The sequence below is a fragment of the Mustelus asterias genome, chromosome 12 (assembly GCF_964213995.1).
Source record: "Mustelus asterias chromosome 12, sMusAst1.hap1.1, whole genome shotgun sequence".
NCBI lineage: Eukaryota > Metazoa > Chordata > Chondrichthyes > Carcharhiniformes > Triakidae > Mustelus > Mustelus asterias.
Genome location: NC_135812.1, coordinates 110,512,244 through 110,538,102, shown reverse-complemented (window position 1 = coordinate 110,538,102; position 25,859 = coordinate 110,512,244). Strand labels below are relative to the sequence as shown.

The 25,859-nt window shown below is 47.3% G+C and overlaps 1 protein-coding gene across 1 annotated transcript in view; it reads left to right on the top strand.

Annotated features, from left to right (window-relative positions):
- The window catches only part of LOC144502070 (inactive rhomboid protein 2-like), a 117,249-nt gene that overhangs the window by 36,484 nt on the left and 54,906 nt on the right, over positions 1-25,859 (top strand). Inside the window, exons 8-10 of the mRNA XM_078226077.1 lie at positions 959-1,033; positions 1,119-1,280; positions 11,097-11,200. Coding sequence (XP_078082203.1) covers positions 959-1,033; positions 1,119-1,280; positions 11,097-11,200 — 341 coding nt within the window. The remainder of the gene's footprint in view (positions 1-958; positions 1,034-1,118; positions 1,281-11,096; positions 11,201-25,859) is intronic.

Genomic DNA, 25,859 nt, shown 5'->3' with positions numbered 1-25,859 from the left:
CAGGCAGTCCATTCCACACCCCAACCACTCTCTGAATAAAGAACCTACCTCTGATATCCTTCCTATATCTCCCACCACGAACCCTATAGTTATGCCTCCTTGTAATAGCTCCATCCACCCGAGGAAATAGTCTTTGAACGTTCACTCTATCTATCCCCTTCATCATTTTATAAACCTCTATCAAGTCTCCCCTCAACCTCCTCCGCTCCAGAGAGAACAGCCCTAGCTCCCTCAACCTTTCCTCATAAGACCTACCCTCCAAACCAGGCAGCATCCTGGTAAATCTCCTCTGCACTCTTTCCAGCGCTTCCACATCCTTTTTATAGTGAGGTGACCAGAACTGCACACAATATTCCAAATGTGGTCTCACCAAGGTCCTGTACAGTTGCAGCATAACCCCACGGCTCTTAAACTCCAACCCCCTGTTAATAAAAGCTAACACACTATAGGCCTTCTTCACAGCTCTATCCACTTGAGTGGCAACATTCTTGACTAAGAATTTCTTGCGAAAGGAAGAGGTTGTTGCTCTGGGGGCTGGGGCTGTTTTGAGATCAGGGATGGACCTCACCTTTTTCACAGGTAGCTATTCTCAGCTGGGACCCAGACTGCCGCTCACAAATGAAGCAATGGAACTTGCACACTGCTTTTTCAATATTGTTTATGCCCCTTTTCACCTCAAATTGCTGGTTTTAAAAATGTCCTATTTAATTTGAGTTGGGAGAAATAGTAATGTGAGCCACTTTATGACTCTTTCATTCTAAGTTCTTTATCTGAAGAAAGATGTGTGTGGCAAAGTATTCCAGTTATTGGTGATAGGCTGTTAAATTAGAATTGGCTACTTTATGCTGTTGCTCAAAACCAATTGGTCCCCAGAAGTTTGGGGCTTTAGTAAAGATAAGTTTGAATTAAATAGAGATTAATAACAGCGGAAGTTTCAAATTGATTCCATTTAATTCAGGTGTTGCGGAATAAAGGAATGTACGAAAGTGTACAACACATCCAACAGGAGAACTTCTGGATAGGCCCGAGTACGGTGAGTGGATAAAGACGTGTAAAGTTTCAACAGATGTAATTTATTAACAGCCACAGTTTGATTCTAAACTCTTGACTCTTTGCAGATTTCTCTCATTCACCTTGGAGCAAAGTTTTCTCCTTGCTTACGGAGGGATCAATTCATCTCCAAACTCATTGAGATGGAAAGAGACGTGGAGAGGAACTCTGGCTGTTGTGTTCAGAATGATAAATCTGGATGTATACAGACATTGAAGGAAGATTGTTCGGTATGTTTGGACACCTGGACTAACTTGTGTCATTTACACACCCAGCCTTCCTATCAAATATTAATGACTAAACCCAACACCAAAACCTGTCAGCAGAAGCAGATTTAACCTTGCTTGCATTGGAGATATCTGTTGTTGCTCAGTCTTGCTTCCACCTGAAATGACCTGTTGTTTACAACTCTACTTCATTTAACGTTCATGAGTTCTTTGATTCCCCTACAGTCTGCAAGGATTGGCGCTGGGGCCTCTGCTATTTACAATCTATAAAGACTCGATGGGCTGAATGGCCTCTTCTGCACTGTAGGGAGCCAGGAGTTTATGATAGAGTCATAGAATCATAGAGGTTTGCAGCATGGAAACAGGCCCTTCGTCCCAACTTATCCATGCCGCCCTATTTTTTAAACCCCTAAGCTAATCCCAATTGCCCGCATTTGGCCCATATCCCTCCATACCCATCGTACCCATGTAACTATCTAAATGCTTTTTAAAAGACAAAATTGTACCCGCCTCTACTACTACCTCTGGCAGCTCGTTCCAGACACTCACCACCCTCTGTGTGAAAAAATTGCCCCTCTGGACACTTTTGTATCTCTCCCCTCTCACCTTAAACCTATGCCCTCTAGTTTTAGACTCCCCAACCTTTGGGAAAAGATGTTGACTATCGAGCTTATCTTTGCCCTCATTATTTTATAGACCTCTATAAGGTCACCCCTCAGCCTCCTGCACTCACAGTGGCTGCCAGAAAGTCTTCATGAGGAACCCCAGGACCTTAATGTTTGAGTTGTGTCAGCTGCCTCTATTGGTTAAACCAGCTTCCAATAAGGACATTCTCTTCAGATATCGGGGGTTGAAAAAGATCCATAAGACCATAAGACATAGGAGCGGAAGTAAGGCCATTCGGCCCATCGAGTCCACTCCACCATTCAATCATGGTTGATTTCAACTCCATTTACCCGCTCTCTCCCCATAGCCCTTAATTCCTCGAGAAATCAAGAATTTATCAATTTCTGTCTTGAAGACGCTCAACGTCTCGGCCTCCACAGCCCTCTGTGGCAATGAATTCCACAGACCCACCACTCTCTGGCTGAAGAAATTTCTCCTCATCTCTGTTCTAAAGTGACTCCCTTTTATTCTAAGGCTGTGCCCCCGCGTCCTAGTCTCCCCTGTTAATGGAAACAACTTCCCTACGTCCATCCTATCTAAGCCGTTCATTATCTTGTAAGTTTCTATCAGATCTCCCCTCAACCTCCTAAACTCCAATGAATATAATCCCACGATCCTCAGACGTTCATCGTATGTCAGGCCTACCATTCCTGGGATCATCCGTGTGAATCTCCGCTGGACCCGCTCCAGTGCCAGTATGTCCTTCCTGAGGTGTGGGGCCCAAAATTGCTCACAGTACTCCAAATGGGGCCTAACCAGTGCTTTATAAAGCCTCAGAAGTACATCCCTGCTTTTGTATTCCAAGCCTCTTGAGATAAATGACAACATTACATTTGCTTTCTTAATTACGGACTCAACCTGCAAGTTTACCTTTAGAGAATCCTGGACTAGGACTCCCAAGTCCCTTTGCACTTTAGCATTATGAATTTTGTCACCGTTTAGAAAATAGTCCATGCCTCTATTCTTTTTTCCAAAGTGTACGACCTCGCACTTGCCCACGTTGAATTTCATCAGCCACTTCTTGGACCACTCTCCTAAACTGCCTAAATCTTTCTGCAGCCTCCCCACCTCCTCAATACTACCTGCCCCTCCACCTATCTTTGTATCATCGGCAAACTTGGCCAGAATGCTCCCAGTCCCGTCATCTAGATCGTTAATATCCACTGTGGTAAAACTGAGCATCTGCTCTTCCCAGGGAGCACTTCAGAACAGAGGAAATCCCATTATAAAAGAAATGTGCACAAAAGAGGAAGCACTTCAGAGTTAATGGACCGTGACTTGCTATGAAACAATAAAGCTAATCCCTCCTGTGAAATAGCCTGACACTGTCAATCGAGAGGCTTGTAAAAGTTAATGGACCACAAAATTGGATGTAAACAATGCCGATCAAAGCTTTTAGGCATTTTAGCAAAGCCCACTGGCCTAACTGATCAAGATCCCAAAAAAACACTTCAAAACTTTGCATCAGAGACTTTTAGCTTCGACCAGATGGTTGAAAGAAAGTTCAATGATTTTCAAAGCTACAGAGAGAAGACTCGCCAGGTGACCCCCATCTGGGGAGGGAGCCGCAACCTGAACCCCTTCACCCCCAATCCCCAGCACGATGGCACAGTCGCAGAATGGTTAGCACTGCTGCCTCACAACGCCAGGGTCCCAGTTTCAATTCCAGCCTCGGGTCACTGTCTGTGTGGAATCTGCATGTTCTCCCCGTGTCTGCGTGGGTTTCTTCCAGATGCTCCGGTTTCCTTCCACAGTCCAGAGAATTGCGGGTTAGGTTGATTGGCCGTGCTAAATTAATCCTAGTGTCAGGGAGATTAAAAGGGTAAATGTGTGGGGTTGCAGGAATGGGTGAGGTTGTGCTTGGTGGGCCGATGGGCCGAATGGCCTCCTTTTGTACTGTAGGGATTCTTCTATTCTCCCTCGAAGGACCCTTGTGGGAGCTTACTGGGAGGCTACTGCACTTCACTTTAATATCACTAATAAGATTGAAATGAATGCAAACTGGTCCTGATCAACTTCTTGCACTTTCTAGCCAAGGAAATGATTGTGTCAGTGGAACTGACTGGGAGCATGGCAAACCGCTTAATGCACAATTCCCATTTGGGGACTCTCCCTGAATTCACCAGGCCAATGGAATTCTTGCCTGGGCTAATAAGAACAAAGAACAAAGAAAATTACAGCACAGGAACAGGCCCTTCAGCCCTCCAAGCCTGTACCGACCATGCTGCCTGACTGAACTAAAACCCCCTACCCTTCCGGGGACCATATCCCTCTGTTCCCATCCTATTCATGTATTTGTCAAGATGCCCCTTAAAAGTCACTATCGTATCTGCTTTCACTACCTCCCCCGGCAGCAGGTTCCAGGCACCCACCACCTTCTGGGTAAAAAAACTTGCTTCGTACATCTCCTTTAAACCTTGCCCCTCACACCTTAAACCTGTGCCCCCTCGTAATTGACACTTCCACTCTGGGAAAAAGCTTCTGACTATCCACTCTGTCCATGCCCCTCATAATCTTGAAGACTTCTATCAGGTCGCCCCTCAACCTCCATGGTTCCAGTGAGAACAAACCAAGTTTTTCCAATCTCTCCTCATAGCTAATGCCCTCCATACCAGGCAACATCCTGGTAAATCTTTTCTGTAAAAGCCTCCACATCCTTCTGGTAGTGTGGTGACCAGAATTGAACACCATATTCTAAGTGCAGCCTAACTAAGGTTCTATAAAGCTGCAACATGACTTGCCAATTTTTAAACTCAATACACCGGCCAATGAAGGCAAGCATGCCGTATGCCTTCTTGACTACCTTCTCCACCTGCATTGCCACTTTCAGTGACCTGTGTACCTGTACACCCAGATCCCTCTGCCTCTTAAGGGTTTTGCCATTTACTGTATATTTCTTATCTGTATTAGACCTTCCAAAATGCATTACCTCACATTTGTCCGGATTAAACACCATCTGCCATCTCTCCGCCCAAGTCTCCAACCGATCTGTATCCTCTGATGGTCCTCATCGCTATCCGCAGTTCCACCAACCCTTGTGTTGTCTGCAAACTTATTAATCAAACCAGTTACATTTTCCTCCAAATCATTTATATATATTACAAACAGCAACACTGATCCTTGAGGAACGCCACTTGTCACAGCCTTCCATTCAGAAACACATCCTTCCACTGCTACCCTCTGTCTTCTTTGACCGAGCCAGTTTTGCATCCACCTTGCCAGCTCACCTCTGATCCCATGCGACTTCACCTTCTGCACCAGTCTGCCATGAGGGACCTTGTCAAAGGCCTTACTGAAATACATGTAGACAACATCCACTGCCCTACCCTCAATCACCTTCGTCACATTCTCGAAAAACTCGATCAAATTAGTGAGGCACGACCTCCCCTTCACAAAACCGTGTTGCCTCTCGCTAATATGTCCACTTATTTCCAAGTGGGAGTAAATCCTGTCTCGAAGAATCCTCTCCAATAATTTCCCTACCACTGACATAAGGCTCACTGACCTGTAACTACCTGGATTATCCTTAATTCTGCTGGCCAATTACTTTTAGTGACCCCTTTTAGTCCTTCTTACTCCTTGCTTAAGTTTCTTTCTACTTTTGTATTCCACACTTGCTTCGTGTGTTCCCAGCCTCCTAGCTTTGACAAATGCTTCCTTTTTCTCTTTGACTCGGCTCACAATATCTCTCATTATCCAAGGTTCCCGAAACGTGCCATACTTATCCTTCATCCTCACAGGAATGTGCCAGTCCTGAATCCCTACCAACTTACATTTGAATGCCTCCATATGCCAGATGTTGATTTGCCCTCAAACGTCTGCCTGTCTTCAGTTCCTGCTTAATATTGTTGTACTTAGCCTTCCCCCAATTTAGCACCTTAACTTGAGGACTACACTTATCTTTATCCATCAGTACCTTAAAGCTTACTGAATTGTGGTCACTGTTCCCGAACTGCTCCCCGACTGAAACAGCGACCACCTGGTCAGGCTCATTCCCCAATACCAGGTCCAGGATGGCCCCTTCCCTAGTTGGACTATCTACACACTGTTTCAAGAAGCCCTCCTGGATGCTCCTTACAAGCTCTGCCCCATCCACGCACCTAGCACTAAGTAAGTCCCAGTCAATATAGGGGAAGTTAAAATCTCCCACCACAACAACCTTGTTACTTTTACACCTTGCCAAAATCTGCCTACATATCTGTTCCTTCACCCCCACTGGTTGTTGGGCGGCCTATAGTAAACCCCCAACATTGTCACTACATCCTTCCTATTCCTGAGCTCTACCCATATTGCCTCGCTGTATGAACCCTCCGAGGTGTCCTCCCGGAGTACAGCTGTGATATCCTCCTTAACCAGTAGTGCAACTCCCCCACCCCTTTCACATCCTACCTTAAAACTAATAGAATTATGGTCACTGGTCCCAAAGTGATCCCTCACTAACACTTCTGTCACCTGCCCTTCCTTATTTCCCAAGAGGAGGTCAAGTTTTGTCCCCTCTCTAGTCGGGCCATCCACATACTGAATGAGAAATTCCTCCTGAATACACTCAACAAATTTCTCTCCATCCAACCCTCTAATACTATGGCTGTCCCAGTCAATGTTGGGAAAGTTAGAATCCCTTACTATTACCACCCTATTTTTCTTGTAGCTTTCTGTAACCTCCTTACATATTTGCTTCTCAATTTCCCACCAACTATTTGGGGGCCTATAGTACAACCCTATCAAAGTGATCTCTCCCTGCGTATTTCTCAGTTCTACCCATATAGACTCAGTGGCCGAACCCTCGGATATATCCCCTCTCAGTACGGCCGTGATGTTTTCGCTAATCAAAAGTACAACTCCCCCTCCTCTCTTACCTCCTGTTCTATCTTTCCTATAGCATCTGTACCCTGGAACATTGAGCTGCCAGTCCTGTCCCTCCCTTAGCCATGTTTCAGTAATTGCTATAATATCCCAGTCCCACGTACCCATCCATGCCCTGAGTTCATCTGCCTTGCCCGTCAGGCCTCTTGCATTGAAATAAATGCAGTTTAATCTGGACTTCCCTTGCTGTCTGCCCTGCTTTCTCAGACCATCAGTCCTGTCATGTTTTGTATACCCTCTGTGTTTTATTCCTCTTAGCCTTACTGGACCCATTCACTGAGTTCGCCACAGTCTCTACTTTTTGATTTTTGTTTTTGGTTTCTCTGCCTTTCACTTTTCCCCTTACTGCCTTTTGTTTCTGTCCACACTTTACTTCCCTCTGACTTCCTGCATCGGTTCCCATCCCCCTGCCACGTTAGTTTAAACCCTCCCCAACAACACCAGCAAACACTCTCCCTAGGACATTGGTTCCAGTCCTGTCCAGGTGCAACTGTCCAATTTGTACTGGTCCCACCTCCCCCAGAACAGGCAGAGAGTGGGGATAAAGGGGTCTTTTTCAGGATGGCAGCTGGTGACTAGTGATGTGCCTCAGGGGTCAGTGCTGGGACCACAACTTTTCACAATATACGTTAACAATTTGGAGGAAGGAACTGAAGGCACTGTTGCTAAGTTTGCAGATGATACAAAGATATGTAGAGGGACAGGTAGTATTGAGGAAGCAGGGGGGCTGCAGAAGGACTTGGACAGGTTAGGAAAGTGGGCAAAGAATACAATGTGGAGAAGTGTGAGGTTATGCACTTTGGAAGGAGGAATGGAGGCATAGACTATTTTCCAAATGGGAAAATGCTTAGGAAATCAGAAACACAAAGGGACTTGGGAGTCATTGTTCAAGATTCTCTTCAGGTTAACGTGCAGGTTCAGTCGGCAGTTAGGAAGGCAAATGCAATGTTAGCATTCATGTCGAGAGGGCTAGAATACAAGAGCAGGGATGTACTTCTGAGGCTGTATAAGGCTCTGGTCAGACCCCATTTGGAGTATTGTGAGCAGTTTTGGGCCCTGTATCTAAGGAAGGATGTGCTGGCCTTGGAAAGGGTCCAGAAGAGGTTCACAAGAATGATCCCTGGAATGAAGAGCTTGTCGTATGAGGAACGGTTGAGGACTCTGGGTCTGTACTCGTTGGAGTTAGAAGGATGAGAGGGGATCTTATTGAAACTTACAGGATACTGCGAGGCCTGGATAGAGTGGACGTGGAGACGATGTTTCCACCAGTAGGAAAAACTAGAACCAGAGGGCACAGCCTCAGGCTGAAGGGACGATCCTTTAAAACAGAGATGAGGAGGAATTTCTTCAGCCAGAGAGTGGTGAATCTGTGGAACTCTTTGCCGCAGAAGGCTGTGGAGGCCAGGTCATTGAGTGTCTTTAAGACAGAGATAGATAGGTTCTTGATTAATAAGGGGATCAAGAGTTATGGGGAAAAGGCAGGAAAATGGGGATGAGAAAAATAATCAGCCATGATTGAATGGCGGAGCAGACTCGATGGGCCGAGTGGCCTAATTCTGCTCCTCTGTCTTATGGTCTTATGGTTCCAATGTCCCAGGAATTTAAATCCCTCCCTCTTGCACCTTCTCTCAAGCCACGTATTCATCTTAGCTATCCTGACATTCCTACTCTGACTAGCACGTGGCAATGGGAGCAATCCTGAGATTACTACCTTTGAGATCCTACTTTTTAGTTTAACTCCTAACTCCCTAAATTCAGCTTGTAGGACCTCATTCTGTTTTTTACCTATCTCGTTGGTGCCTATATGCACCACAACAGCTGGCTGTTCACCCTCCCCCTCCAGAATGCCCTGCAGCCGCTCCGAAACATCCTTGACCCTTGCATCAGGGAGGCAACGTACCGTCCTGGAGTCTCGTTTGCATCTGCAGAAACGCCTGTCTATTCCCCTTACGATTGAGTCCCCAACACTATAGCTCTGCGACTTGTTTTCCTGCCCTCCTGTGCAGCAGAACCAGCCACGGTGCCATGAACCTGGCTGCTGCCACCTTCCTCTGGTGAGCCATCTCTCCCAACAATATCCAATATCTGTTTTGGAGGGAGATGACCGCAGGGGACCCCCTGCACTGCCTTCCTACTCTTCCTCTGTCTGGTGCTCACCCATTCCCTATCTCCCTCAGTAATTTTTATCTACGGTGTGACCAACTCACTGAACGTGCTATCCCCGACTTCCTCAGCATCGTGGATGCTCCAAAGTGAATCCATCCACAGCTCCAGAGCCGTCAAGCGGTCTAACAGGAACTGCAGTTGGACACACTTCCTGCGTGTGAAGGAGACAGGGGCACCGGAAGGGTCCCTGAATTTCCACATTGCACAAGAGGAGCATGACATGGGTCTGGGATCTCTTGCCATGACTTAACCCTGAAGTTAACTTACAACAACAACATTAATGCCAAGAGAAAAAAAGAGAAAAAAGAAAAGAAAAACTACTTACCAGTCATCAACCAATCACTTACCTGCTGGCTGTGATGTCACGGTTTGATTTCCTTCTACCTTTCACTTGCCCTCGAGTCTCCCTCGCAGGTCTGCCTCTCCCCTCTTCCTGAAGATCAGCACCTCTTTCCCCTCAGCACCAAATTCCCACTCAGCTCCGAATTCCCGATACCCTCATTCTGGCTGAATCTCACTCTGCTGACTGGTCCTGCGCAAGCTCACAGGGGATGATGTTTAACTTGGAACAACAGAGGTAGCTAGCTGTTAAGGTTGATATTGTGTCATGTCTAAGTCTTATAATTGGTAAAAGTAATGTTAATTCTTTTTATTATATTTTTACTGTGTTCTTAAATAAATTTTGTTTGATAAAAGCTTCCTAGTGGGTTGCTGGAATCATACCAGGAGTGAAACATTTTGGGGTGATTCTCACTGGTTTTTTAGCACAGCGGGCCGGGAGACTCAAGTGCCGGGCGATTCACGCTGGGCATCCGGATCTGGGTGTGTCTCCCAACGCTGGACTTCCAGTGCCGTCAGCTCCGTACCAGAATTCCACGCAGAGCTGCATTAGCTTTATTCAGACCCTGATTTGAATATGATTGAACTCTCATTAGTGAGACCAGGACCCCACCACCCCCCTTCCCCCCCGCTCCCCGCCAGGAGTGTTTCATTCCAGTGGGGTTTACTACAACTCCCCACTAATGGGGAGCTGACAGCCAGACCCCATTAGAATGAAGGGACAATCGAGGCCCCCCCAGAGGGTTGGGCACCGGGGTTTCCCCTGGGCACTGCCAGCTTGGCAGTGCCAGCCTGGGCCCCTGGTTCTGCCCAAGGGGTAAAGTGCCAATGCCCGGGGACATCTTGGCACTGCCCACAGGGCATGGGGCAGTGCCATGGGGGCATGACCTAATGGGGGCTGGGCCTGATGGGGGTGGGGCCACGGCAGGGCAATCGGTGGGGGTGGGATTGTCCCACTGCCACTCTGCATTTGGGCAAAGTGACAGAGGCAGGGTTGTCAGCGATTGGGCTATCGGGGAGGGGGTGGTGCAGCCTGCTTGGGGGGGGGGGCTCGGGGTTGCAGGGAGGGGGTTGGCACTACGGGTGGGAGAGTTTGGGACTGCCAGTGAGGGGAAGGGGGATCGGGGTGGGGGGTGAGATCAAGATGTGTTTGGGGGGTGGGGGGGTGTCGTAGCTGGCCCAGACATGTCCGAGAGATCAGTGATCGGGCCATGGGGTGGGGGTGAGAGGGCCGGTGATGTTGGGGTCGTGCAGGGGCCACTGCGCGTGCGTCGATCTCGGTGCTGACAGATTGGTGCGTGCGCAGTTGCACACTCAGCGCGATGCTGCAGGCCTCTCCAGCGGGAACTGGTTACTGGACTGATTCCCGTGAGTGCACTCTGCACAGAGTGTGGGAGATTCATTCTGAAACTCTCGCTGGGAAAACAGTAGATTTACTCCAGCTTTCATAAGAATTCAACACTTTGAATTGTTTTGGGAGAATCGCCCCCTTGTATTCACGAGACCAAAATCAAATGTAAAACTTCAGGGTCTGGGCTAACATCAGAAACACTCTGACCTGTGTCTGAACAACAGGTGTCTGAACAACAGGTGTCTGAACAACAGGTTTTGGTGAGTGAGAAACAAGCTGTCCGACACATGGAGAAATGTGAGGTTATTGATTTTTACAGAGACTTGTGTTACCGTGCCCAAGGAATACCGAAAGTTAGCGTGTAGACTGGGATAGCACTGTCCAATCACAAAGCAATTCCTGTGACTTGCTGCCTTTTCTATTTATAAACACAGGAAACACTTGCTACATTCATCAAATGGCCGAACGTCCAGCCTCCCCACCTGGAATCCACCAATCAGAGTCGATCATCGGGGGCTGTCTGCCACCAAGATCCAAGGCAGGTGAAAGCTGGTAACGAACATTCGCCAAGATCTCCCCCTACCCCCCCACCCCCTCACAGCCCCACCCTCTTTCCCCAGTGACCTCTCCAACTCCCTCCTTTCTAATCGCTTCCCGGTACCAACCCAGCGTTGTCCCATTGCCTCCCAACATCCGCTGATTTTTATCGGGAGGTCAAAACTGGTATCAGAAATTGTAACCAGAAAATCGTTGTATTGTCAGAAAAATCCATCTTATTCACTAAGTTTCTTTGAGTAAGGATCGTACATTTCTGTCTCCAATGAGTGATTGCATGTCTACTTTAATTACCCCTTTAAATGATCCAGCAGGTCACTCAGATACCAGGACAATATTAATGAAAGATGTTGACAAAGTGAAAATAAGAAGAAAAATCTGCAAAGCATCTGTGAAGAGAGAAACTAAGTTAATGTTTCGAGTCTGTGTGACTCTGTGGGCGGCACGGTAGCACAATGGTTAGCACTGCTGCCTCACAGCTCCAGGGACCTGGGTTCGATTCCCGGCTTGGGTCACTGTCTGTGTGGAGTTTGCATGTTCTCCCCGTGTCTGCGTGGGTTTCCTCCGGGTGCTCTGGTTTCCTCCCACAGTCCAAAGATGTGCGGGTTAGGTTGATTGGCCATGCTAAATTGCCCCTTAGTGTCCTGAGATGTGTAGGTTAGAGGGATTAGCGGGTAAATGTGTAGGGATATGGGGTAGGGCCTGGGTGGGATTGTGGTCGGTGCAGACTCGATGGGCCAAATGGCCTTTCTGCACTGTAGGTTTCTATGATTCTATGCTCAGTTGCTGTGGTGTCTTGACTGTGTTCGGGGTTGTGGGTTTTACAAAAAGAAAGGATGTGGTTTGCACACAGAGATTCAGAGTAACGCGCAACAGATTTATTGAAAGAGATGTTCTCTGCACAGAATCATAGAATCCTACAGTACAGAACATAGAACATAGAACATTACAGCGCAGAACAGGCCCTTCGGCCCACGATGTTGCACCGACCAGTTAAAAAAAAACTGTGACCCTCCAACCTAAACCAATTTCTTTTCATCCATGAACCTATCTACGGATCTCTTAAACGCCCCCAAACTAGGCGCATTTACTACTGATGCTGGCAGGGCATTCCAATCCCTCACCACCCTCTGGGTAAAGAACCTACCCCTGACATCGGTTCTATAACTACCCCCCCTCAATTTAAAGCCATGCCCCCTCGTGCTGGATTTCTCCATCAGAGGAAAAAGGCTATCACTATCCACCCTATCTAAACCTCTAATCATCTTATATGTTTCAATAAGATCCCCTCTTAGCCGCCGCCTTTCCAGCGAAAACAATCCCAAATCCCTCAGCCTCTCCTCATAGGATCTCCCCTCCATACCAGGCAACATCCTGGTAAACCTCCTCTGCACCCTCTCCAAAGCCTCCACATCCTTCCTGTAATGTGGGGACCAGAACTGCACACAGTACTCCAAGTGCGGCCGCACCAGAGTTGTGTACAGTTGCAACATAACGCTACGACTCCTAAATTCAATCCCCCTACCAATAAACGCCAAGACACCATATGCCTTCTTAACAACCTTATCTACTTGATTCCCAACTTTCAGGGATCTATGCACACATACACCTAGATCCCTCTGCTCCTCCACACTATTCAAAGTCCTCCCGTTAGCCCTATACTCAACACATCTGTTATTCCTACCAAAGTGAATTACCTCACACTTCTCCGCATTAAACTCCATCCGCCACCTCTCGGCCCAACTTTGCAACCTGTCTAAGTCTTCCTGCAAACTACGACACCCTTCCTCACTGTCTACCACACCACCGACTTTGGTGTCATCAGCAAATTTGGCCCATCAAGTCTGCACCAAAGAACAAAGAAAGAACAAAGAACAGTACAGCACAGGAAACAGGCCCTTCGGCCCTCCAAGCCTGTGCCGCTCCTTGCTCCAACTAGACCAATCGTTTGTATCCCTCCATTCCCAGGCTGCTCATGTGACTATCCAGGTAAGTCTTAAACGATGTCAGCGTGTCTGCCTCCACCACCCTACTTGGCAGCGCATTCCAGGCCCCCACCACCCTCTGTGTAAAAAACATCCCTCTAATATCTGAGTTATACTTCGCCCCTCTCACCTTGAGCCCGTGACCCCTCGTGAACGTCACTTCTGATCTGGGAAAAAGCTTCCCACCGTTCACCCTATCTATCCCCTTCATAATCTTGTACACCTCTATTAGATCTCCCCTCATTCTCCGTCTTTCCAGGGAGAACAACCCCAGTTTACCCAATCTCTCCTCATAGCTAAGACCCTCCATACCAGGCAACATCCTGGTAAACCTTCTCTGCACTCTCTCTAACGCCTCCTCGTCCTTCTGGTAGTGTGTCGACCAGAACTGGACGCAGTCCCACCCACAATCCCACCCAGGTCCTATCCCCACAACCCCATGCATCTACCCCAGCTAGTTTCCCCTGACACCAAGAGCCAATCCATCTAACCTGCACATTTTTTGACTGTAGGAGGAAACCGGAGCACCCGGAGGAAACCCATGCAGACACGGGGAGAATGTGAAAACTCCACACAGACAGTGACCCAAGCTGGGAATCGAATCTGGGTCCCTGGCGCTGTGAGGCAGCAGTGCTAACCACTGTGCCACCGTGCTGCCCGGGTCCCTGGCACTGTGAGGCAGCAGTGCTAACCACTGTGCCATCGTACTGCTCCAGAGCCCTGGCGCTATGAGACAGCAGTGCTAACCACTGTGCCACTGTGCTGCCCGCTGTATGCCACCGTGCCATCCGCTCTGTGCCACCGTGCTGCCCGCTCTGTGCCACCCACTCTGTGCCACCGTGCCACCCAAACAGAACCAAAACTGAAACTGAACAGCAGCCTATGAAACACCATAATGACATCACCATCAAATTATGTGATCAGCTTTTAAACCAATCATGTAACCAGTTAAATATCATAAGACTCTAAGATATAGGAGCAAAATTAGGCCATTCGGCCCATCGAATCTGCGCCACCATTTAATCATGCCTGATAACTTTCTCAACCCCATTCTCCTGCCTTTTCCCCATAACCCCTGATCCCTTTACCAATCAAGAACCTATGTATCTCTGTCTTAAAAACACTCAATGACCTGGCCTCCACAGCCTTCTGTGGCAATGAATTCCACAGATTCACCACCCTCTGGCTGAAGAAATTCCTCCTCATCTCGGTTCTAAAGGGTCGCCACTTTACATAGAACATAGAACATAGAACATTACAGCACAGAACAGGCCCTTCGGCCCACGATGTTGTGCCAACCTTCATCTGAAACCAAGATCAAGCTATCCCACTCCCTACCATCCTGATGTGCTCAATGTGCCTATCCAATAACCGCTTAAATGTTCCTAAAGTGTCTGACTCCACTATCACTGCAGGCAGTCCATTCCACACCCCAACCACTCTCTGCGTGAAGAACCTACCTCTGATATCCTTCCTATATCTCCCACCATGAACCCTATAGTTATGCCCCCTTGTAATAGCTCCATCCACCCGAGGAAATAGTCTTTGAACGTTCACTCGATCTATCCCCTTCATCATTTTATAAACCTCTATTAAGTCTCCCCTCAATCTCCTCCGCTCCAGAGAGAACAGCCCCAGCTCCCTCAACCTTTCCTCATAAGACCGACACTCCAAACCAGGCAGCATCCTGGTAAATCTCCTCTGCACTCTTTCCAGCGCTTCCACATCCTTCTTATAGTGAGGTGACCAGAACTGCACGCAATATTCCAAATGCGGTCTCACCAAGGTCCTGTACAGTTGCAGCATAACCCCACGGCTCTTAAACTCCAACCCCCTGTTAATAAAAGCTAACACACTATATGCCTTCTTCACAGCTCTATCCACTTGAGTGGCAACCTTTAGAGATCTGTGGATATGGACCCCAAGATCTCTCTGTTCCTCCACAGTCTTCAGAACCCTACCTTTGACCCTGTAATCCACATTTAAGTTAGTCCTACCAAAATGAATCACCTCACATTTATCAGGGTTAAACTCCATTTGCCATTTTTCAGCCCAGCTTTGCATCCTATCTATGTCTCTTTGCAGCCTACAACAGCCCTCCACCTCATCCACTACTCCACCAATCTTGGTGTCATCAGCAAATTTACTGATCCACCCTTCAGCCCCCTCCTCTAAGTCATTAATAAAAATCACAAAGAGCAGAGGACCAAGCACTGATCCCTGCGGCACACCGCTAGCAACCTGCCTCCAGTGCGAAAATTTTCCATCCACCACCACCCTCTGTCTTCGATCAGACAGCCAGTTACCTATCCAATCGGCCAACTTTCCCTCTATCCCACACCTCCTTACTTTCATCATAAGCCGACCATGGGGGACCTTATCAAACGCCTTACTAAAATCCATGTATATGACATCAACCGCCCTACCTTCATCAACACACTTAGTTACCTCCTCAAAAGATTCTATCAAATTTGTGAGGCACGATTTGCCCTTCACAAATCTGTGCTGACTATCCCGGATTAATCCGCATCTTTCTAAATGGTCGTAAATCCCATCCCTAAGGACCTTTTCCATCAATTTACCAACCACCGAAGTCAGACTAACCGGTCTATAATTACCAGGGTCATTTCTATTCCCTTTCTTAAACAGAGGAACAACATTTGCCACTCTCCAGTCCTCTGGCACCATCCCCGTGGACAGCGAGGACCCAAAGATCAAAGCCAAAGGCTCTGCAATCTCATCCCTCGCCTCCCAAAGAATCCTAGGATACATTTCATCAGGCCCAGGGGACTTATCGACCTTCAGTTTATTCAAAACTGCCAATACATCCTCCCTCCGAACATCTATTTCCTCCAGCCTATTAGCCTGTAACACCTTCTCTTCCTCAAAAACATGGCCCCTCTCCTTGGTGAACACTGAAGAAAAGTATTGATTCATCACCTCGCCTATCTCTACTGATTCCATACACAAGTTCCCACCACTGTCCTTGACCGGCCCTAACCTCACCCTGGTCATTCTTTTATTCCTCACATAAGAGTAAAAAGCCTTGGGGTTTTCCTTGATCCGACCCGCCAAGGACTTCTCATGTCCCCTCCTAGCTCTCCTCAGCCCCTTTTTCAGCTCATTCCTTGCTAACTTGTAACCCTCAATCGAGCCATCTGAACCTTGTTTCCTCATCCCTACATAAGCTTCCCTCTTCTTTTTCACAAGACATTCCACCTCTTTTGTGAACCACGGTTCCCTCACTCGGCCATTTCCTCCCTGCCTGACAGGGACATACCTATCAAGGACACCCAGTATTTGTTCCTTGAAAAAGTTCCACTTTTCATCAGTGCCTTTCCCTGACAGTTTCTGTTCCCATCTTATGCCCCCTAATTCTTGCCTAATCGCATCATAATTACCTCTCCCCCAATTGTAAGCCTTGCCCTGCCGTCCGGCCCTATCCCTCTCCATTGCAATAACAAAAGACACCGAATTGTGGTCACTATCTCCAAAGTTCTCTCCCACAACCAAATCTAACACTTGGCCCGGTTCATTTCCCAGTACCAAATCCAATGTGGCCTCACCCCTTGTCGGCCTATCCACATATTGTGTCAGGAAACCCTCCTGCACACACTGCACAAAAAGTGCCCCATCCAAACTATTTGACCTACAAAGTTTCCAATCAATATTTGGAAAGTTAAAGTCCCCCATGACAACTACCCTGTGACCCCCACACGTATCCATAATCTGCTTTGCAATTTCTTCCTCCACATCTCTATTACTATTTGGGGGCCTATAGTAAACTCCTAGCAACGTGACCGCTCCTTTCCTGTTTCTAACTGCAGCCCATATTACCTCAGTGTGCATATCCCCCTCAAAGTGCTTTTCCGCAGCCGTTAAACTATCCTTGATTAACAATGCTACTCCTCCACCTCTTTTACCAGCTTCCCTACACTTACTGAAACATCTATACCCCGGAACGTCCAACAACCATTCCTGTCCTTGTTCTACCCACGTCTCCGTAATGGCCACAACATCGTAGTCCCAAGTAGCAATCCACGCCCCAAGTTCATCCACCTTGTTCCGGATGCTCCTTGCATTGAAGTAGACACACTTCAACCCATCTTCCTGTCTACCGGTACCCACCCTTGACCTTGATACCTTCCCCAATATCTCACCACCCTCAACACTGACTTCCGGACTACAACTCCTTTTCCCACTCCCCTGACAAATTAGTTTAAATCCCCCTGAAGAGCCGTAGCAAATTTCCCTCCCAGGATATTGGTGCCCCTCTGGTTCAGGTGCACCCCGTCCTGTTTGTAGAGGTCCCACCTTCCCCAGAACGTGTTCCAATTATCCACGTATCTGAAACCCTCCCTCCTGCACCATCCCTGCAACCACATGTTTAAGTGCACTCTCTCCCTGTTCCTCAACTCGCTATCACGTGGCACCGGTAGCGTACCAGAGATGACCACATGTTTTGTCTTTGCTCTCAGCTTCCAGCCCAGCTCCCTAAATTCCTGTTTTAAATCCCCGTCCCTTCTCTTACCTATGTCGTTGGTACCAATGTGTACCACGGCTTGTGACTGTTTCCCCTCCCCCTTAAGAATCCGGAAAACACGGTCCGAGACGTCACGGACCCTGCCATCCGCTAGGCAACAAACCATTACTCTGAGGCTGTGCCCTTGGATCCTAGTCTCCGCGACTAATGGAATCACCTTCCCCATGTCCACTCTATCCAGGCCTTTAAGAATCCTGTAAGTTTCAACAAGATCCCCCTCATTCTTCTAAACTCCATCGAGTACAGACCCAGACTCCTCAAACGCTCCTCATACGTCAAGCTTTTCATTCCTGGGATCATTCTCCTCTGGACCCTTTCCAAGGCCAGCACACCCTTCCAGTATATAATATCCTTCCCCTTTCCTTTTGTGGTTATGACAACATACTACTACAATGTTATACATTGGATGAATAAATACTCTCGATTGGATGCAGTCAGTAAGAAAGTCAATCAGGAAGATGTCTAATTCTCTTTGGTTGTGCACGATGTTCTGGAATTTGTTGCCCCTGACCCTGGAGGTGTGATTGGAATTTCAGTCGACACTTCTCTTGTTCCACATCATTCTCACTCGTATTAACAGACACACAATCATTGGGCAACACAGATTCAACTAAATCTTCTGGAGTAATTGTCATAACCCCAGGGACTAAAGAAGTTGGTATTTCTGGAGATGATTCTGAGAATTATTTCAAGATGACAACAAGCACACTGTCGCCAAAACAGTTCATCTTCGTTCTAAACCGTGTAAGAAATTGGACCTGTTTTTGCTAAAACTACGGCTGGTCCCCTTTTCATCGAATTATAGAATTATCGAATCATGCAGCGCACAAGAGGCCCTTCAGCCCATCCAGTAAACACCGACGCATTACAAGCACCTGAACTCCCACCTAATCCCATCTACCAGCACTTGGCCCATAGCCCTGAATGTTATGATGTGCCAAGTGTTCATCCAGGTACTTTTTAAAGGGTGTGAGGCATCCCGCCTCCACCACCCTCCCAGGCAGCGCATTCCAGATCGTCATCACCCTCTGGGTAAAAAGATTTTCCTCACATCCCCCCATAAATTTTAGAAGCCAGAGGGTGGTTGTAGAGAGTTGTTTTTCAAACTGGAGGCCAGTGACCAGCGGTGTGCCTTAGGGATCAGTACTGGGTCTACTGTTATTTGTCATTTATATTAATGATTTTGATGAGAATATAGGAGGCATGGTTAGTAAGTTTGCAGATGACACCAAAATTGGTGGCATGGTGGACAGTAAAGAAGGTTATCTCGGCTTGCAATGGGATCTTGATCATTTGGACCAGTGGGCTGACGAGTGGCAGATGGAGTTTAATTTAGATAAATGCGAGGTGATGCATTTTGGTAGATTGAACCAGGGCAGAACTTACTCAATTAATGGTAGGGCGTTGGGGAGAGTTACAGGACAAAGAGATCCAGGGGTACAGGTTCATAGCTCCTTGAAAGTGGAGTCACAGGTGGACAGAGTGGTGAAGAAGGCATTCAGCATGCTTGGTTTCATTGGTCAAAACATTGAATACAGAAGTTGGGACGTCTTGTTAAAGTTGTACAAGACATTGGTAAGGCCACACTTGGAATACTGTGTACAGTTCTGGTCACCCTATGATAGAAAGGAAATTATTAAACTAGAAAGAGTGCAGAAAAGATCTACTAGGATGCTACCAGGACTTGGTGGTTTGAGTTATAAGGAGAGGCTGAATAGACTAGGACTTTTTTCCCTGGAGCTTAGGAGGCTTAGGGGTGACCTTATAGAGGTCTATAAAATGATGAGGGGTATAGATCAGCTAGATAATCAATATCTTTTCCCAAAGGTAGGGGAGTCTAAAACTAGAGGGCATAGGTTTAAGGTGAGAGGGGAGAGATACAAAAGTGTCCAGAGGGGCAATCTTTTCACACAGAAGGTGGTGAGTGTCTGGAACAAGCTGCCAGAGGTAGTAGTAGAGGCGGGTACAATTTTGTCTTTTGAAAAGCGTTTAGACAGTTACATGGGTAACTGGGTAACGACCATTTAGAAAGATGCGGATTAATCCAGGATAGTCAGCACAGATTCATGAAGGGCAAGTTGTGCCTCACAAATTTGTTAGAATTTTTTGAGGAGGTAACTAAGTGTGTTGATGAAGGTAGGGCAGTTGATGTCATATACATGGATTTTAGTAAGGCGTTTGATAAGGTCCCCCATGGTCGGCTTATGATGAAAGTAAGGAGGTGTGGGATAGAGGGAAAGTTGGCAGATTGGATAGGTAACTGGCTATCTGATCGAAGACAGAGGGTGGTGGTGGATGGAAAATTTTCGGACTGGAGGCAGGTTGCTAGCGGAGTGCCACAGGGATCAGTGCTTGGTCCTCTGCTCTTTGTGATTTTTATTAATGACTTAGAGGAGGGGGCTGAAGGGTGGATCGGTAAATTTGCTGATGACACCAAGATTGGTGGAGTAGTGGATGAGGTGGTGGGCTGTTGTAGGCTGCAAAGAGACATAGATAGGATGCAAAGCTGGGCTGCAAAATGGCAGATGGAGTTTAACCCTGATAAATGTGAGGTGATTCATTTTGGTAGGACTAATATAAATGTGGATTACAGGGTCAAAGGTAGGGTTCTGAAGACTGTGGAGGAACAGAGAGATCTTGGGGTCCATATCTACAGATCTCTAAAGGTTGCCACTCAAGTGGATAGAGCTGTGAAGAAGGCCTATAGTGTGTTAGCTTTTATTAACAGGGGGTTGGAGTTTAAGAGCCGTGGGGTTATGCTGCAACTGTACAGGACCTTGGTGAGACCACATTTGGAATATTGTGTGCAGTTCTGGTCACCTCACTATAAGAAGGATGTGGAAGCGCTGGAAAGAGTGCAGAGGAGATTTACCAGGATGCTGCCTGGTTTGGAGGGTAGGTCTTATGAGGAAAGGTTGAGGGAGCTAGGGCTGTTCTCTCTGGAGCGGAGGAGGCTGAGGGGAGACTTAATAGAGGTTTATAAAATGATGAAGGGGATAGATAGAGTGAACGTTCAAAGACTATTTCCTCGGGTGGATGGAGCTATTACAAGGGGGCATAACTATAGGGTTCATGGTGGGAGATATGGGAAGGATATCAGAGGTAGGTTCTTTACGCAGAGAGTGGTTGGGGTGTAGAATGGACTGCCTGCAGTGATAGTGGAGTCAGACACTTTAGGAACATTTAAGCGGTTATTGGATAGGCACATGGAGCACACCAGGATGATAGGGAATGGGATAGCTTGATCTTGGTTTCAGATAAAGCTCGGCACAACATCGTGGGCCGAAGGGCCTGTTCTGTGCTGTACTGTTCTATGTTCTATGGGTAAGATGGGTATAGAGGGATATGGGCCAAGCACGGGCAATTGGGACTAGCTTAGGGGTTTAAAAAAAAAGAGCGGCATGGATAAGTTGGGCAGAAGGGCCTGTTTCCATGCTGTAAACCTCTGACTCTAAAGACTAAAGGGCAGCACGGTAGCACAGTGGTTAGCACTGCTGCTTCACAGCTCCAGGGACCTGGGTTCGATTCCCGGCTTGGGTCACTGTCAGTGTGGAGTTTGCACATTCTCCTCGTGTTGGCGTGGGTTTCCTCCGGGCGCTCCGGTTTCCTCCCACAGTCCAAAGATGTGCGGGTTAGGTTGATTGGCCATGCTAAAATTGCCCTTAGTGTCCTGAGATGCGTAGGTTAAAGGGATTAGTGGGTAAAATATATGGGGGTAGGGCCTGGGTGGGATTGTGGTCGGTGCAGACTCGATGGGCCGAATGGCCTCTTTCTGTGCTGTAGGGTTTCTATGATTCTATGATTCTAAAGCTCCTGCCCCTCACATTGAACCTGTGTCCCCTCGTGACTGACCCTTCAACTAAGGGGAACAGCTGCTCCTTATCCACCCTGTCCATGTCGTTCATAATCTTGTACACCTCGATACTCAGCATCATTTTTTGTTTTTTTTTTTTATTTTGTAATTTTTTTTTTTCTTGTAGTTTTTATTGATTTAAATGTTTCATCCCAGGCAGCATCCTGGTGAATCTCCTCTGCACCCCCTCCGTTGCGTTCACATCCTTCCTATAATGTGGCGACCAGAACTGCACACAGAATTCCAGCTGTGATCTCACCAAAGTTCTATCTAACTTCAACACGTGGCATCATCATGCACCAGCACCCAACCTCCTTTCTGAAGTGAGCATTCTTTGCTTCTCATCTAGCAACTGTTTCGGAAGTTTCCAGAGGTAATAACAAATCAAATGTAGCTCTCAACTTTCTCTTCAAGAGTAGTAATGCAGGTAGCTGAGTTCTGGGTAGTTGCATGAGTAATGTTTCTATAAGAGCTAAGAAGCCATTCACATAATGCGATAATGAACCTTGCTCTCTTGAAGCTTTTAAAGAATGTTTTAAGGATATGAACCTTTCAGCGAATCCACTGGTCAATGGGCGATAAGGTGTGGATTTTATACGTTGAATACCATTGACTTTGAGATAATCTTCAAACTCTTGTGATGTAAACTGTGAACCATAATCGCTATCAAAAATGTCATCATGTTTTTCAATGGTTTGCTCCGTTCTTGTAGATCTCATGGTAACAACTTTTGGCCACTCTGAGTGTGCATCAATTATGACTAAGAACATGTAACCCTCAAACAGACCAGCAAAATCTACATGTAATCATTGCCGTGGCATTTTAGCCACTCCCAAGGGTGTAAATGAGACAATGCTGGTCTATTTCATATTTGTGCACAGGATCGACACTGTCCCAGTTTTTCTTCAATCTGAGTACCCAGACCTGGCCACCACAAATAACCACGCACTGATTCCCTCATCCAGACTATACCAGGATGTTCTTCATGTAGTTGTTCAACAGTGTTCAATAGTGTCACAGCTGTAGAGAAGGTGTGTGCTGTGGAGGGGTTGTCTACAGAGTCTCTGTGGGTGGAAGTTCGGAGTGGGAAGGGGTCGATCACTTTGCTGGGAGTTTTCTATAGGCCGCCCAATAGTGACAGGGAGGTGGAGGAGCAGATAGGGAAACAGATCCTGGAGAGTTGCAATAATAGCAGAGTTGTTGTGGTGGGAGACTTTAATTTCCCAAACATAGATTGGAATATCCCTAGGGTAAGGGGATTGGATGGGGAAGAGTTCATTAGGTGTGTTCAGGAGGGTTTCCTGACACAGCATGTGGACAAGCCTACAAGAGGAGAGGCTGTACTTGATCTGATACTGACCAATGAACCTGGACAGGTGTCAGATCTCTCAGTGGGAGAGCATCTTGGGGATAGCAATCATAACTCTATCTCCTTTATGCTTGCATTAGAAAAAGAGAGGATCAGGCAAGCTAGGAAAGCATTTATATGGAGTATGGGGAAATATGAAGACATAAGGCAGCAAATTAGAGGACTAAATTGGAAGTAGGTATTTTCGGGGAAATCTACTGAAGAGAAGTGGCAGTTTTTCAAGGAATGTATGTCTAGGGGTCTACAGGACAATGTTCCGAGCAGACAGGGAAGAATTGGTAGGTTAAAGGAACCGTGGTGCACGAAAGCTGTGCGGGACCTAGTCGAGAAGAAAAGGAAAGCGCACAAAAGGTTCAGAGAGCTTGGCGAAGATAGGGATCCAGATGAGTATACGGCTTGTAGGAAGGGACTAAAGAAGGAAATTAGGAGAGCCAGAAGGGGTCACGAGAAGGCCTTGGCAAGTAGAATTAAGGAAAACCCTAAGGCATTCTATAAATATGTGAAGAGTAAAAGGATGAGACGTGAAGGAATAGGTGAGGACGGGAAAATCAGTATGGAACCAGTAGAAATGGCAGAGGTGCTTAATGAGTATTTTGCCTCAGTTTTCACAGAGGAGAAGGACATGGGTGGATGTACTGTGGGCTTGCGGTGGACTGAAAAGATTGAGTATGTGGACTTTAAGAAAGAGGTTGTGCTGGAATCTTTGAATGGCATCAAGATAGATAAGTCGCCGGGTCCGGATGGGATGTACCCCAGGTTACTGTGGGAGACGAGGGAAGAGATTGCAGAGCCTCTGGCGATGATCTTTGCGTCATCGATAGAGACGGGAGAGGTGCCGGAGGATTGGAGGATTGCGGATGTGGTTCCTATTTTCAAGAAGGGGAATAGGGATAGCCCAGGAAATTACCGACCGGTGAGTCTAACCTCAGTGGTTGGTAAGCTGATGGAGAAGATCCTGAGGGACAGGATTTATGAGCATTTAGAGAGGTTTAGTATGCTCAAGAATACTCAGCATGGCTTTGTCAAAGGCAGATCGTGCCTTGCGAGCCTGGTGGAGTTCTTCGAAAATATGACTAAACACATTGACAAAGGGAAAGTGGTAGATGTGGTTTATATGGATTTTAGCAAGGCGTTCGATAAGGCTCCCCATGCAAGGCTTCTAGAAAAAGTGAGAGGGCATGGGATCCAAGGTGCTGCTGCCCTGTGGATCTAGAACTGGCTTGCCCAAAGGAAAACGTTTAACAACACCAGGTTAAAGTCCAACAGGTTTATTTGGTAGCAAAAGCCACACAAGCTTTCGGAGCTCCAAGCCCCTTCTTCAGGTCTTGTACTGTGTTTACTGGTACTGTGTTTACCCCAGTCCAACGCCGGCATCTCCACATCTTGCCCAAAGGAGGCAGAGAGTGTGTATAGATGGGTCTTTTTCTAAATGGAGGTCGGTCACCAGTGGTGTGCCCCAGGGATCTGTTCTGGGACCCTTGCTGTTTGTCATTTTCATAAATGACCTGGATGAGGAAGTGGAGGGATGGGTTGGTAAGTTTGCCGACGACACGAAGGTTGGTGGGGTAGTGGATAGTCTGGAGGGATGTCAGAAGTTACAGAGGGACATTGATAGGATGCAAGACTGGGCGGAGAAGTGGCAGATGGACTTCAATCCAGATAAATGCGTAGTGGTCCATTTTGACAGGTCAAATGGGATGAAGGAGTACAATATAAAGGGAAAGACTCTTAGTACTGAAGAGGATCAGAAGGACCTTGGGGTCCGGGTCCATTGGACTCTAAAATCGGCCCCGCAGGTGGAGGAGAAGGCGTATGGTGTGCTGGCCTTTGTCAATCGAGGGATTGAGTTTAGGAGTCCGGGGATAATGATGCAGCTATATAAGACCCTCATCAGACCCCACTTGGAGTACTGTGCTCATTTCTGGTTGCCTCATTACAGGAAGGATATGGAAAAGATTGAAAGGGTGCAGAGGCAATTTACAAGGATGTTGCCTGGATTGAGTGACTTGACTTATGGGGATAGGCTGAGGGAGCTCGGTCTTTTCTCCTTGGAGAGACGTAGGATGAGACCTAATAGAGGTATATAAGATGTTGAGAGGCATAGATCGGGTGGACTCTCAGAGGCTTTTTCCCAGGGTGGAAATGGCTGCTACGAGAGGACACAGGTTTAAGGTGCTGGGGTGTAGGTGCAGGGGAAATGTTAGGGGGAAGTTTTTCACACAGAGGGTGGTGGGCGAGTGGAATCGGCTGCCGTCAGTGGTGGTGGAGGCAAACTCAATAGGGTCTTTTAAGAGACTCCTGGATGAGTACATGGGACTTAATAGGATAGAACATAGAACATAGAACATTACAGCGCAGAACAGGCCCTTCGGCCCACGATGTTGCACCGACCAGTTAAAAAAAAAACTGTGACCCTCCAACCTAAACCAATTTCTTTTCGTCCATGAACCTATCTACGGATCTCTTAAACGCCCCCAAACTCGGCGCATTTACTACTGATGCTGGCAGGGCATTCCAATCCCTCACCACCCTCTGGGTAAAGAACCTACCCCTGACATCGGTTCTATAACTACCCCCCCTCAATTTAAAGCCATGCCCCCTCGTGCTGGATTTCTCCATCAGAGGAAAAAGGCTATCACTATCCACCCTATCTAAACCTCTAATCATCTTATATGTTTCAATAAGATCCCCTCTTAGCCGCCGCCTTTCCAGCGAAAACAATCCCAAATCCCTCAGCCTCTCCTCATAGGATCTCCCCTCCATACCAGGCAACATCCTGGTAAACCTCCTCTGCACCCTCTCCAAAGCCTCCACATCCTTCCTGTAATGTGGGGACCAGAACTGCACACAGTACTCCAAGTGCGGCCGCACCAGAGTTGTGTACAGTTGCAA